Source organism: Uranotaenia lowii, chromosome 2 (genome assembly GCF_029784155.1).
Source record: "Uranotaenia lowii strain MFRU-FL chromosome 2, ASM2978415v1, whole genome shotgun sequence".
Taxonomy (NCBI): Eukaryota; Metazoa; Arthropoda; class Insecta; order Diptera; family Culicidae; genus Uranotaenia; species Uranotaenia lowii.
Genome location: NC_073692.1, coordinates 400,500,014 through 400,515,053, shown reverse-complemented (window position 1 = coordinate 400,515,053; position 15,040 = coordinate 400,500,014). Strand labels below are relative to the sequence as shown.

At 41.7% G+C, this 15,040-nt stretch overlaps 3 protein-coding genes across 11 annotated transcripts in view; 1 reads left to right on the top strand and 2 right to left on the bottom strand.

The window, feature by feature from the left end:
- The window catches only part of LOC129744370 (phosphatidylinositol 4,5-bisphosphate 5-phosphatase A), a 62,488-nt gene extending 59,436 nt beyond the window's left edge, over positions 1-3,052 (top strand). For all 9 annotated transcript variants that reach the window (XM_055736863.1, XM_055736861.1, XM_055736858.1 and 6 more), the window contains one exon: positions 1,170-3,052. In XM_055736863.1, coding sequence (XP_055592838.1) covers positions 1,170-1,451 — 282 coding nt within the window. In that variant the 3' untranslated portion in view covers positions 1,452-3,052. The remainder of the gene's footprint in view (positions 1-1,169) is intronic.
- Positions 3,053-6,326: 3,274 nt separating this feature from the next.
- On the bottom strand, positions 6,327-9,387 carry LOC129743333 (uncharacterized). Its single transcript, XM_055735316.1, has 3 exons — positions 9,235-9,387; positions 8,697-9,132; positions 6,327-8,542 (listed from the first exon to the last, which is right to left on the bottom strand). The coding sequence occupies exons 1-3, from the start codon at positions 9,385-9,387 to the stop codon at positions 6,327-6,329; spliced, it is 2,805 nt and encodes a 934-aa protein (XP_055591291.1).
- A 65-nt stretch (positions 9,388-9,452) lies between these two features.
- On the bottom strand, positions 9,453-11,696 carry LOC129743332 (uncharacterized). Its single transcript, XM_055735315.1, has one exon. It carries the CDS (start codon positions 11,694-11,696, stop codon positions 9,453-9,455), a length of 2,244 nt encoding a protein of 747 aa, XP_055591290.1.
- Positions 11,697-15,040: the final 3,344 nt, after the last annotated feature.

The following is a 15,040-nucleotide window of genomic DNA, read 5'->3' as shown; positions in this document are numbered from 1 at the left end:
GATTCTTTCGTTTATCGGTTCCCATCTAATGAAGGCCACATAGGCCTGCGGGCTTAACAGGCGTTCTCCTCGTATGCCAGAATAAAGCAGGACGTGCTCGGACTGTGTCTTGTGTTCTCCAGTGTTAGGCCAACGAACTTCATTCAGTCCCAGAGTTTTTAGCTTGAGGCTGCTAGCTTCTCTAGCAAGTTGAGACAGCTTGCCTTGTTGAGCAAGGGTTAAAACGTTCCAAGTTCCAATTCGTGTCCGTGTTTCTATGCTAAAAGTCGGCGCCAAAGTTCTTTTGGATTCCGTAACAATTTAATAAATCGAGATAATAGGTTGTTTGCCTAAGGTCCTTATCCCGCGATGGGGCTACCATCTTGGACTTAGCTGGCGAGAGTCGCATTTCATGAATTCAGCCGCTTGCTGCGAGACAGACGCTGTTTGAGCCGCCCCTGGCCTGGGGAACAGACGCGTGCGGTCACCTTCTCAGTCTTCATGCGACCAAAGCATCCACCGGGGTTGGGTACCCGATCTCAGCCAATGTTACTCGCATCTCAGCCGGCACCACGGGGAGTTTGAGATAGGAGTTGTGAATAAGAGGTGATATGACCACTATGGGAACTCGTGTTGCACATTATCCACCATTTGCCAGAAAAATAGTTTTTTCAATTGAGTGAATTTCATTAAATTGATATTTGGTGGTATTCAACGTATGGCCTGATGTTCATAGCAGGGCTGGCCACCGAAATCAGTGCTTCAGACTTGAGGAAAGGGTCTTTCAGAGAGGTTTGATTGCGGATTTGTTTTTCCTCTCGTTATTTTGATTTTGTATTTCACTTTATAGGCCTCGAAGTGATATTTTTGAAAATATACTCACATGGTTATTTGGTCTCGTTGAATCTCACGATTTCAAAGAAAAGTTGTGAAAAGATTAAAACAGCTAGGCTAATGTTGTCCCCCGAACTGGGTGAAAAAATGGGGTTGCTTCGATTGAAAAATATGAGAAAAACCTACCGCAATAAACTAAAGATTTTCGAACAGACCATATGAGGTCAACGATTTACTGCAGAATTATCCAGATCTTTTTTTTTTCACAAAATGGTAATCAGGCCTGGGGACTCCTTTTTTCTTTTGAAAATCGAATGTTTGTTGAAACAAACTTCTAACAATTTTCTCATACGCAGGAGGATTTCAGCAGCTTGAGCGAATACCTAGCCTACGAGTACACTGAATCGTACAAAGACAAGCAGCACCAGCTAAACGAAACCCAGCAGCATCAGCTCCGATCCACCCGGCCCGTCGAGCTTACCTTCTCGGAAAACGTTAGCCTTCCGCTCGGGACACGCTACCAGCTGCTGTACTTCCAAAGCACCGGAACGCGAGGAGTGACAGGTCTGGTCGGAATCAGCAACTGTTTCGCCGTCGAGAAACGGTGTCCGTCCCCTTCCTTCGATGACATCGATTGATCCCGGCGGACTACCGATCAACTGTATCAACAGCGGTGGAATCAACCTGCTAATCAACAAGCTCCCAACGATGACGCCGGCAACGTCTCTCGGGTGAGGTTTTAGTCAGGAATGTAGGAAAGTTAGCGGAGCGGGTAATCCGATAAGACACGAATGACGGAAAAGACAGAAAACGGTGTATATTTCATTTACAGCTTTAGAATAAGATGTAATCGGCAAGTTCTATCATTAACATGTTTGCTAAAAAGTTATTTCGATGTTTAGTTAGCTCAAATTTCTTATTGAAAACGAAACAGACAACTGTCAATTATTTGAGATGTTATAAAATGAACTTAACGATCTTTTAAGTTTGCGAACAAATTCTGTAAGCAGTATTCGTGTCTGTTCGGGTTCGGGCCAATCCGGAAAGGAATCGGGATAGAAATTTTGATTTTAAGAACATACAATGAACCATTCACTAGCTTAGATACCTAGAGATGTATGAAATTCTGCGTTAAAGAAACCGCTTCTCGCCTGGCATCCCCCAAAGTGTGATAAACGATAGTCACTTATACCATACATATGTAAACAAATAGATTGCTATTTAGTAGGAGTACAATAAATTTCCGCCCAGATTCGGGCCTGGCCGGAATGCAACAAAGTCACAGTTCCGTGTGCGCATACGCGAGCTTTACGTTCTAATTAGTAGACAGTAAACGAACAATCCATTGATAAGAGAGGCCTTACAAATGGAAAAGCGAAACTGGCTTTCGATACCAAAACATAGCCGTGTTTTTTTTGTTTATTAGAAAAAAAACGCCTTTCCAATCTAAACATGTAACGCCACACCGTTCACGGATTTTTATATGTTACCTTGTTGCAGTTAAGAGCACTTTAATTCTATTGTAGCTGTCACATTAGTTGAGACTGTTAAATTTTCGTTAAAGGCTGTTTTCCTTGGGATTTTTTTTTCTCTAAATGTCACAAATCACACATCCTTAAAAGAAATAGTGGTGCTAGAGTCACTTAACATAAAATGGTTGAACTTAGTGAAACATTTTCATTTTTAGAAGTAAAGTACATCCGAGATTTAAAAATTCATACTGATATCAGTAAATTGTTGAAGGATTTAAAAAAATCAATATGAAACCAGCTTCAACAGTGACTTGGTCAAAATTGGTGTACTTTGCTTCGCTCAAATGAAAAATCAGCTTCTACAACAAATTAGGATAAGATAACAGTTATAATTTTAGGTCACCGGTTCTAATTTGGACGTTAGATGTTGTTGGCTCTGATGTAACAATAGGCTCAAATTCGATTTCTCGTAAACCAGAGTCACGTATGTTGACGTTTTGATGTTCCATAACAACAGAAAACCAAAAGCTATAATTGTAAAATCGCAAAAATTGCAGTTATGAACTAACAGATATGTAGGTTCTACTTTCTCTTACTCTTCAAAAATTCAATAAAATTTTACAGTTGCTGGTGTGAATCATACGCCAACCAAATAGCTGTTAAATCAAAATCCTACACAAAGTCTTAAATATCACTGGATTCAATGAGCAGAATAAAGAGATACCTACACTGTTTCTGGGTGCAATCAACAAGGGTTAATTCACGAAGATTTGGTGTTTTCGATTAACGGACTTAAAAAGAAATGCCTTAAACCCTTAAATCAACCAAATTTGATAGCAGTTGCTACGTCCAGATAAGCAGAATTCAGGGAAGGCGATAGGATCTAGAGCAAGCCAAACAAATGTTGATAACCGCTCTAAAGGGTGATACGGTCAAAATTTGCTCGATATCTATTTGACGTATTTCTTTCAATTTCGCATTTAAAAACCTGAACACCCTTCATTTTAAAGGTGTGTATGTGTAGAATGTTGCTCCTATTTTGATTTTGGAATTCACGCTTCAGTTGTCAAAATGCCGTCCAAGGAAGAAGAGCAGCGTATCAAAATTTTGTTCGCGCATCGCGAAAATCGCTAAAAGTTGCCAAATCAACCGTTACAAATGTAATTAAAGTATTTGGGGAACGTTTGTCGACAGCCAGGAAGTCTGGATCGGGGGGAAATCGAAAACCGGAAGCCGCTGAGACGACAAAGAGAGTTGCCGGTAGTTTCAAGCGAAACCCTAACCTCTCTCTCCGAGATGCCGCAAATTAGAAGCTGGGTTTATCGTCTACAACCGTGCATCGGGCCAAAAAACAAGCCGGACTATCGACTTACAAGAAGGTAGTGACTCCAAATCGCGATGATAAACAAAATACGATGGCCAAAGCGCGATCCCTGTATACGACGATGCTGACGAAGTTTGACTGCGTGGTAATGGACGACGAAACCTACGTCAAAGCCGACTACAAGCAGCTTCCGTGACAGGAGTTTTATACGGCAAAAGGAAGGGGAAAGGTAGCAGATATTTTCAAGCACATGAAACTGTTAAAGGTCGCGAAGAAATATTTGGTTTGGCAAGCCATCTGCACCTGTGGCTTGAAAAGCAGCATTTCCATAGCTTCCGGGACTGTCAACCAAGAAATTTACGTGAAAGAGTGTCTGAATAAACGTCTGCTGCCTTTCCTGAAGAAACACGGTTGTTCCGTACTGTTTTGGCCGGATTTGGCATCTTGCCATTACGGTAAAAAGGCCATGGAGTGGTACGCCGCCAATAAGGTGCAGGTTGTTCCCAAGGACAAGAACCCTCCCAACACGCCAGAGCTCCACCCAATTGAGAAATACTGGGATATTGTCAAGCGAAACCTAAAGAAGACTAAAAAACTGCTAAGGACGAGTAGCAGTTCAAGGCAAATTGACTTTCTGCGGCGAAGAAGGTGGACAAGGTGGCTGCACAAAATCTGATGGCAAGGGTTAAGCGTAAGGCCCGGCAATTCGGATTGGGAAAAGCGGAAGCCTAACTGAATATTTTTCCTGAATTTTATACTAAATAAACTTGAAAAAGAAATTTAATTTGATTTTTTTAAATAAACGATTTCACCGATTTACACGAGTTTCCCTTGACCAAATTGTGAGCCTACTTGGTTAAATGATTCAACTGAATCAAAGCAATCGAAAGATTCCTTTTAATTCAACCACGGTAAATGAAAAGTTCAGATACCGATATTTCGATAGCAACTTACTATCTTCTTCAGTGAGCGAGATAGTAAGTAGCTATCAAAAAACCGGTATCTGAACTTTTCATTTACCGTGGTTGAATTAAAAGAAATCTTTCGATTGCTATGATTCAGTTGATAACCGACCGACGCCCGCCTCGGTTAAATATCGCACGACTGAAGCAACTTGAGGTCGCAGCAGACTACGTGCAATCGCTCGAAGCCCCTCTCGAGGACTGTGTATAGTATGAGACAGTTTTGAAAGTGACGTTAAGCGAAAAAGTTGGGTTTTGTGATTTTTCAGATAGATCCTCAAAACAGTATAGACGGAAAAAATCTACCCGATTCTATCGGATGTGACAATGGCGTTTTTAGTGGATTCGGGAGCTGAGGTTAATACGGTTGGTGACGACGTTTTCAAGTCGCTAATCAGCAACCAACAATCTAAAGCAGGGATGAGCAACACGCGGCCCGCGGGCCGCATGCGGCCCTCGAGACTCCTTTGTGCGGCCCGCGAAACGTTTCTTAATTAATTTATTTACTCGAATTTTTGTTTTAATACGTACTTCATGTGTTTTCTTTTGGATTTATCCCACAATCATTCAGATTGGTGACTTTTTCCAGAAATGTTAACATTCAATGTGTTTTTCAAAGGGATAAATACAATATCATTGTCAAAAACGTAAAATTGTAGGTTTTTTTAGGTGGAAATAAAAATTCCTTAATTTTTATTGAACGCTTTTAAGCACATGATGATGGTTTTTTTCATTTTTTTTGGCAAAGATAAAATTGTATGATGAATTAACGCAGCAGATATTTTTTCTAAAACATATTTATTTTATCAAAATTCAACAAAAACGCTAATTAAGTTGGTAATTGAATTTAAACTCAGCATTAAAATTGTCGAAAAAAATCAATGTTCTTGACAAAACCCACACTGTTATTTCGTATTTGATTATAAAAATCTGTCAAACTCAGGTGTTATACCAAACGTTGACATATTCAGTCTTTTCACTTGGTATGTAGATTACAAATCATAATACTAAAGTTAAGATATTTTTTTAAACTAGCGTTAGAAATCTTTGCTCAGTTGCACTAAAAATTAGATTTTAGAATCTGTTTAAAATTGTTTGAAAAAAAAAAATTAAAAAACGTAAATTCTTCTTTGGTAAAATTTTCTTTGCAATCTATTAAAATTTTTGTTATTCTCAGGATTTTAGCAAATTTGATCGACATGTTTTGTTAAAAATATTTTCTCACCAATTGCCGGAAAAAATAGGGCTTCGAGGACAGTTAAAATTTGGATTTTTTTTTTGAGAATACGTACAGAAAACCGAAATATTCATCAGTCAATTTGAACAACAAAAATAAAAATATCTCTCGGTTTCTAGTTATTGCTGCGATATACATAGCCCCAGAAGGCTTTTTAATGAATTTAATGAAATGAGTAGCGGCCGGCGGTTTCAAAATAAAAAAAAAAGATTTTTATACGGAAACGAGAAAATGTGTTTGTGTATCGTAGAAAAACCTTGAAAAATTTACGTCTTTAGGGAAAAATGTGATGCAAATGATGTCTATGTTTGGAAGCATGAATGTTTGCAAAGAAGTAAAAGTTAATTGAAAAAATTCAATGTTTCCAACAAACTCTGATTCTAATTTGGTAACGAAATTTCCTTTTAAAGATAGAAATAAATAACATTGACCTTTGAAAAAATCCCTGAAAATTTGTAATTATTAGGTACGATTAAACTTGTCCTAGCAATTCTCTTTGTTATTATTTATAGAGTTCTTCAAATAATTGACGAGTGCTCCTGCGATGGTAATTCGTCGAAGTTGTCCCGTATTGATAGGACGCAGATCTTCGAAATTCCCCGTTTGAGGGTGGTATCCTTGGTCTTCACCAGCACTACTCGAACGTGTCCGTCTGGGCCTGGAATGCAGCTGATAACACGGCCTAGGCACCAACTTTGTTTCGGCATATTTTCTTCCATAATCAGCACCATCGTTCCGACGTGTATATTGTTGCGCTTCTTCGTCCACTTAGTACGGTTGTGTAGATTTGACAGATATTCTGTAGACCACATTTGCCAGATCCGCTGCACGAACATTTCCTTCTCTTGCCACAGAGACAGTCTGTTTAGTGGAAGGTCTTGAAGATCAGGCTCTGGGAATGCAGTCATGGGTCGGCCGACTAGGAAATGTCCCGGAGTAAGCGCTTGGTAGTCGTTGGGATCGTTGCTAAGTGGAGTTAGAGGCCGAGAGTTCAAGATGGCAGAGATTTGATGGACTACGGTGTGAAGTTCATCGTACGTAAGAGGATTGTTGCCGATGGTTCTACGAAAATTCCGCTTAAATGACTTGACGGCCGCCTCCCATAGGCCTCCGAAGTTGGGAGAACGGGGAGGGATGAATTTGAAGTCAACGCCATCTACCTCGGCTTCGGTGATTATGGTGCGTTGGAATTGTTGGTCAACGAAGAGTTGCTTCAACTCTCGAAGCTCGCGATCAGCGCCGACGAAGTTCTTGGCGTTGTCGCACATTACTAACTTGGGAGTGCTCCGAATAGCGGTGAACCGCTTGAATGATGCGAGAAAGGATTGGGTGGACAGATCAGCGACAATTTCCATGTGGACCGCCTTGGTCACCAGGCAAACGTAAATGGCTATGAAGCATTTAATTGGAGCTGTTTTCCGAACTGAATATTTGATGTAGAAGGGACCTCCCAAATCAACGCCGACCTTGTTGAAAACAAAGTCCGGATTCACCCGTTCTGGAGGGAGATCTGCCATCAGTTGTTTCTGCACCTTGGGTTTGTTCCGGAAGCATGACACGCATTCAAATATCACCTTGCGAGCCAAACTGACGATGTGAATTGGCCAAAATCGCTCGCGAACTGTCGATACTAACAGCTGTTGTCCCGCATGAAAGTTCTTCAGGTGATAGTGACGCATGATGGTTTTGGTCAGAGGATGTTTCGGGTGTAAAATAAACGGATGTCGCCTGTCTTCCGAAATAGCAGCGTGGCGCAGCCGGCCATCGACGCGCATTGTTCCATCCACGAGTACAGGATTCAACGAAGAAAGGGGGGATGATGTTCTAATGTCGTGGTTCGTACGCATAGCTTTCAGCTCCTCGGGAAACGTCTCACGTTGGGATAATTTAACTAGTGCTTGCAAAACTTCGTCAACTTCTTCCAGTGATACTTGGCCGATGCGTTTGGTATCACGATTCTGCTTCTTTGAGTTGTGAATGAATCTTTGCAGCAGAGCAACAATTCGAACAAGACGTGGCAACGAGGAATGCAATTCGAATATAAAACTTGGTGGATGAGCTTGAACTGGCAAAGCTGCTGCTGGTTTTTCTTCGAGCATGGAGTTGTCGATTTCTGATGGGTGTTCAACGATTGTTGGCCAGGCGGATCTTTCGAATTTCAACCAGCTGGGGCCCTCCAGCCACAGTGACTGGTATTGCAGCAGCGCCGGACTCATGCCTCTGGAGATGATGTCTGCCGGGTTCTCTGTCCCTGAGATGTGATTCCAAATTCCGCCTTTGGTGATGTGTTGTATTTCCGACACTCTGTTGCCCACGAATGATTGCCATCTGGATGGAAGTGAAGCGAGCCAGTACTTGACAATCATGGAGTCGGTCCAGAAATACGCAGAGATCGTGAATGGAATACTTTGCCTCAGCTTGTCGTACAGGTGGGCCAATAGAAGGGCAGATGATAGTTCTAATCTGGGAATCGATTGCTTTTTCTTCTTGCGAGCCAAATCTTCTAAGGGTGCTACCTTAGATTTTGCTGTGACGAGCCGAACTGTGATTGACCCTTTATCTGATGTACAGCGAAGGTAGATACATGCTCCATATGCGGCTTCTGAAGCGTCGCAGAAACCGTGGAGCTCTACACTGGTCAAGTTGTTTAAATAGCCCGTCCACCTGGGCACAGAAAACGATTCTAAAGCAATCAAATTGCGGCGGTACTCCTCCCAAAAAATCTTCATATCGTCTGGAAGCGGATCATCCCAATCAGACTTGTGCTTCCAAATTTGTTGCAAAAATATTTTTGCCTGAACAACTACTGGTCCAATTAATCCCAAAGGGTCAAAAACACGAGCGATGTTTTAAAACGGATCTTTTCGTGACGCAAGCATCAGAATTACAGACTGGCACTGCGAATTTGAAGCTGTCCGATGATGGTTCCCAGAGTAATCCTAACGTCTTTACTGTCGCTGTCGACGAATCAAGCTCGAGTGTTGTCCTTTCGTCTCGCAGCTCTGGAGAGATTTTCGACAATATTTCAGGACTATTCGAACAGTATTTCCGAAGAACGAATCCTGCAGAGTTGGTCAAAGTATTGACAGCTGATACCAGCTGGGCACCTTCTTCAGGATCATCAGTTCCTGTCATCAGATCATTGACATTAACATCCTTCTTGATCACTGCTGCTGCTGCTGCTGGATAGCTGCTCTCACCGTCCTGGGCCAAACGTTGGAGGGATTTGGTTGCCAAGTATGGCGCTGACGCAGTTCCATAAGTGACCGTTGTCATCTGGTACGACTTCACAGGTTCGTCTGGTGAGAACCTCCACAGGATGCGCTGAAGCGGTTACATTTTCGCAATATCTGCCACAATTGCGATTTTTCGAAACCGGAACCGAAGAACGATAGATAGCAGGTCGTCCTGTACTACTGGGCCAACCATAATTGCCTCGTTAAGCGAAACCCCCGAAGTTGTCCGACAAGAAGCATCGAAGACTACCCTCAACTTGGTGGTGGTGCTGTCAGGTTTCTGAACAGGATGATGGGACATGTAGTATGCCACCTGATTCGACTTCTCCTTGATCTCGATCATGTGGCCCAAGTCGATGTATTCTTGGATGAATTCAACATACTGCTGCTTCAACGCTGAATCCCTCGCTAAACGTCGTTCAAGACCTTCGAGCCTTCGAAGTGCCGTGGCTCTGGAGTCTCCGAGTTGTCGATGAGGTAGCTTTTCTTGGGCAATGAAACTACGTAGCGTTGATCTGCATCTCGGTAGGTCGTTTCGTCGTAAAACTCCTCGCAAGCAGATTCCTCCACAGACAACAAGCTTTTGGAAAAGCAGGATTCCAATTCGCAAAATCTTGTTATTATATCTCGTAGCTCAACATTTGCGCATGGATAGGCAGCAGATCGTGGGCCAACTGAGGTGCTATCGGGTACTCGGCCAGAAATAACCCAACCGAAGACAGTATTCTGCATCGTCGGGCCGTTCTCGTTCAGTTTTCTACGGCCATCCTCAAGCAAATCGTAGTAGTGCTCCGCTCCAATGATGAGGCCTCTCGGTCCTGGCTGGTGGAAATCTGGATCTGCCAAAGTAAGATCTGCCGGAATTTTCAGCTGATTCAGGCTAATTGCTTGAGTGGGAAGCGTAGAAGTGAGCTTCGGAAGAACATGAAGGTCAATCATCTCCACGTAGGACGAAATACAATGATCTCTCGGCAAAATAGTAGCTTTGACTAGTTTTTTGGACTGAACCACCGAACCACCAATGCCAGCAACAGTCAGGAAGCTAGAAGCTTCAACAAAATTCAATTTTTGATAAAGATTCGTGGTAATAAAACAATATTCCGAGCACGAGTCAAGAAGTGCTCTAGCGCTAGCCAAAAGGAAATTCCCATGGCGATCAGTAACGCGCACCAAGGCGGTGAAAAGAAGAACTTGATGAAGTGAGGTGTAGGTGTTAACAGGTAAAGCATGTGTATCGATGGAAGGGTCTGTGGTGTGTAGTGGGTTGCATTGCAGTGTTACTGGGTACGAGCTTGAATGTGAACTTCGCTGGTGAGTAGGTGTGGTCGTGTTCTGGGCATGTGGTTGTGGTTGTTGTTGTTGTTGTTGATTGATGGGATTTGATGGTCGATTCGGCACTTGTGGATTGTGCGGAACTGGCGCACTGTTCACTTTCACTGGATGCAGCAGGGTGTGGTGCTTGTGTTGACACTGACGGCAGTTCCCACGGGTACAGGCACGAAGCATGTGCGACGATGAAAGGCAGTTGAAGCAGAGTCCATGTCGTTTTACCATCTCATGCCGCTCAGGGACTTTCAGCTTCAGGAATTTCTGGCATTTAAATGCTGAGTGTGGCTCTCCACCGCAGAATGGACAACGACTTGAAGGTCTGACTGTTGTGTGGCTGACAGAAAACCTAGGATTTTTGGGCTCGTTTGCATCAGGTTTAGCAGATGCAATAGATTGCAAGACGGCACATTGTTGTCTCAGAAAATCTATCAAATCGTCATAAGTTGGAACCTCTTTCGACGCATGATGAGCCTCCCGAAGTCGCAAAGTACTGGAATCGAGACGTGAACATACCATGTAGGCCAAAACGCTACTCCAACTTTCGGTTTCCTCACCAATCTTCGCAAGCTGTAGCAGGTTGCGATCATATTCGCTGATCAGATGACTCAAAGCCTCAAAGCTCTCCCGTTTTATGGGTTCAATACTGAACAAGGCATCTAGATGGGCCTTAACTATAAATTTTTTATTCTCGTAGCGTTTTTGGAGAAGATCCCATGCTACGGAATAATTTGCTGCTGTCACATCCACCGAAGCAATTTCCTGAAAGGCATCCCCAGTTAGCGAAGATCGGAGATACGTGAACTTGTCCATAGTAGATAGTTGATCGTTCAAATGGATCAAGCTCCGAAAAGTATCCCGAAAGGTAACCCACTCACGAGTGAGGCCTCCGAAGCTAGGAAATCGGATCTCAGGCAGCTTCACACGAGAATTGGTTCCCGGAAGGCTGCTGGGAAGGGTTGTGGGTTGAGGTGGTGGGAAATCAGTTTCCAGAGGAAGAAGTGCTTTTAAACTTGCCTTGAGTTCAAAGTAGGTGTCTTCGAAAAAGCAGGTCAACACAGCACTGACATCGTCGCGTTTCTGTTGACGTTCGCAGCGCTGCTCGGGGGATTCCTTGGTTTCCTCATCTTCCTCTTCTTGCACGATTTCCAATTTTCGTTGCACAGTGTAGAATTTTTTCATGGCTGTTTCGAGCATTTCCAGTCGGGTGGCAATTTGAGCTGCATGTTTTTCTGCCTTAAACTGGTCCAAAAACTTCCTCACACCGTCGAAAGTAGACTTGATCTGCCTCTCCTGCTTTTTTAGATCCTTCAGCTCGCTGGTCATTTTATATTGATGCACTCTCCGACACAGAATCACAAAAAAGATTTAACAAACAGTATTTCAACACTTAGATAGTGTATATTCGAAGAAGTGTTTTTTTTTATTTCAATTTTCACTTGCAATACTTTATTACAATGCGAAAGTTTTTAGCACTTTTTTAAAACGTTCATTGAAATTGGGCACTGTAGCAAAGTATTGTAATGGAAGCACTATAAACTTTCAAGTTCACTTTTTGATTCATCACTTTGACTCCGAAATCCACAAATTTACGCGCCGTTCCACGTACGACAAGTGCAAAAATGATTGACTGCAGCGAGGGGGAATCGACCAAGAAAACAACAAAAAACCAACAGAACCAAAGACCAATCGTCAATCAGCGGAAAAACCCAGGGATGGTTGTAAATTTACCAATTAATTGGCGAGAATTTCATAATGCAATCTAAAATTTATTGAAGCTCGATATTCTAACATTTTATCGAAACCCACATTTACTCACTCGAAGCACGTCTCATGCATGACGACACCACAGACCAACATGCAAAATCAAACCTGAATCCGCTTCTTACGACCTCATTGTTTCTCCGCATGCACCGATAAATCCGGGACGTTGACCACCAGGACCGATGACCTTTGGTCCAACCGTTGAAGTTGTCGTCAACCGTTCAGCCGTCCGTTGAAATGGGCGATAATCAGCGACTGGATTCGCCTTCACAAACAGCAATTCCTGGCTCCCAGAAACTTTACAGGTCGGGATCTGATGTTGGCCAACACGTACGGACGTAATACGGAATCAAACAATCCGAAAAATATCACTTTGTGCGAATCAGAATTCGCGATGGCGATGGTGATGGCGCACAGATGCTGGTGATTGCCCGCGAAGTAAAACAATAGGGCGTCTTCGACCGCACAAAGGGCCAATGTACTTTGGTAACCGCGCTTTTCATAAAAGGGTCAATGCCCTTTGTTCACACAACACGAGGTCACTGAACTTTGTTCGATAATGTCCGACTTGGTCCCACACTTCGGAATGTCGACCGGTCAGTCATCCGGCTCGAAGGACCAAATTATGTTCCCGGAATTCGACCGGAAAGTGCGGACGCTGTTTTCGGACACTTTAACAAAACTCGCGACTTTTAGTGGAAGAACAAAAACCGAACTTTATGCAAACAAAATGTTTAACTGATGGACTTTATTTGTCGACGGTGTTGTTACACAAAAAAGGCAAGCGCGCGCGACCGTTGTTGCTAGTAGACTATCGCTTCCCCAGTGTATAGCACGATACTGAGGGTTAGTGGTGAATATAAGTACAAAAGGAAAACTATCGTATTGTTCCATGGCTAGCTACTGAGAAATGTAGTAGATCGCGAGAGGAGAACTTATGTTGGGTGGTAACATAGAAAGTGGTGCCAGTTCTCCTGAACAAGTACTACAGTTTCTCGAATGCTCCATGGTATAGTGACGACTAATCTCCACCTGAACCAGATCCACAAAAGCCTGAAAACACAATACACGGCGGGTGTTAGAATAGCCAGCGGTGCATTTGCAACTAGCCCTCAATCAAAAATTATAGAATTGCTGTAAATTAATTTAAGCACGCTAGGGGTGAATGACACCATTGTTAAAATCCCGAAAATAAATAAATTAAAAAAAATTCTTGAAAGAAAAAAGTGTTTTTTTCACCTGGAAGAGAGATAAAAAAAATATTTCTTGGAACAATTAGTTAAGAGACTTGATGTCTTCACAAAAGTTGTAGATCTTATTATTTTAAGGAACTTTGTTGAAGACACCATCAAGAATGGTGCAAGCAAACTAGCAATCAAAAATGAGATTTTTCTTCTAAAAACAGGAAAAATTGGATTTTTTTTCTTCGAATTTTAGGTTTTTCTAGAGGAAAAAGCGCATTATTGATTGCTTGTTTGCAGAAAATCTATTTAAAACTAATGTTCAATTTATATATCAATGGAAAGCCAATAACTTGACCTACAAAACCCACTCAAAAAGTTATCCGAACTCGTCCGAACTCTTAAGTTATAACATACTGAAAAAAGGCATCATTTTGGATATTTTGTAGTATATCTCCTTTCTTAGATGAAATATGTAGTTGAAATGTTCCACAAAATTGTGTGTTTCAACAATTTGAACAAGTTTTTCAAATACACCAAGTTTGTAAATCGTATACTAAAAAAGATATTGAATAAAAACTCAAAATAACTTGTTAAAATGCTCGTTATTTTTAAAATGCTTGTAACTTTTATGTTTTTCATGCGATCTTGATGGTGTCTTCAACAAAGTTCCTTAAAATAATAAGATCGACAACTTTTGTGAAGACATCAAGTCCCTTAACTAATTGTTTCAAGAAATAATTTTCTTGTCTCCCTTCCAGGCGAAAAACTCACTTTTTTCTTTCAAGAATTTGATAGATCATCTTAAAATATTAAAATGTTGCGAAGACATCAAATGTCTACCGTTTACCGTTCGTCCGCAAATAATTTTGATCGCTTATTAGGTGCATTTACCCCTGTGCGCGCCGTGTCGAGGAGGAGAAGCTTAGAGCTATAAAGGAATTCCGTAGGCCAGAAGCTCAGCCGGAAGTAAAGAGTTTCTTGGGTGTGAAGAATTTTAATGAAAATTTTCAGAGGTCGACATTAAAACGCTATTCGCTAGATTGTCCGCTACAGTTTTGTTTTAATATTTATTTTTTAAACTTTATTCCTGGAGTACTTACGGCTCAAAAAACTCCACCACTTTATAGAAAATAACATTTATCAGCATTCCTGCTTGAATAATTGCACCTAGTAGAGTTTGTTTATCTTTTTTTTAACTGAAATCTCGTAAGATAATAAATTTGTCGACAAAAAAGTAGCGGACTAATTAGCGATTAGCGATTTAACGCCAGAAACTAGAAAAAAGCATGTATCAGCATTCTTGATTGATTACATGTGGTGACGTTTGTCTATCTGCTGGTACAAAAGTTTGACAAAAAAAATAAATGAAAACGATAATTATCTAACACAAAAGGAACAGACAAATTAGCGATTAGCGCTTTAATGCCGAACACTGAAAATTTTATTTTCAAGAGAGCAGACAAAACGGAAAAAACTGCGGCGAAATCAGAGTATTTTTACTGGACAGAAGACGAAGAAAGGGAATTTCTTTTTATGAAGCATGAAGCCCTTAAGTCGATTTCTTCACTGGATTATTTCAGTGCGTCAGATGATATCAAATTATAAGTGGATGCTTCATCCATCGGCTTGGGCGCAGTACTCATCTAATTCAACGAAGCTAAAACCCCGAGTCATTCGATCGACACAGACAGAACGGGCAAAAGGTGTCGAATCTCGAACCCT

What these genes read in the sequence shown, in the direction of transcription:
- LOC129743333 (XM_055735316.1), bottom strand. Translation starts at nt 9,387, where the DNA reads ATGATCGAGATCAAGGAGAAGTCGAATCAGGTGGCATACTACATGTCC. An exon ending in CGCTTAACGAGGCAATTATG is followed by an intron (nt 9,133 to 9,234) that starts GTTGGCCCAGTA and finishes TAACCGCTTCAG; the next exon opens with CGCATCCTGTGGAGGTTCTC. An exon ending in CAAATTCGCAGTGCCAGTCT is followed by an intron (nt 8,543 to 8,696) that starts GTAATTCTGATG and finishes ATCCGCTTCCAG; the next exon opens with ACGATATGAAGATTTTTTGG.
- LOC129743332 (XM_055735315.1), bottom strand. Translation starts at nt 11,696, where the DNA reads ATGACCAGCGAGCTGAAGGATCTAAAAAAGCAGGAGAGGCAGATCAAG.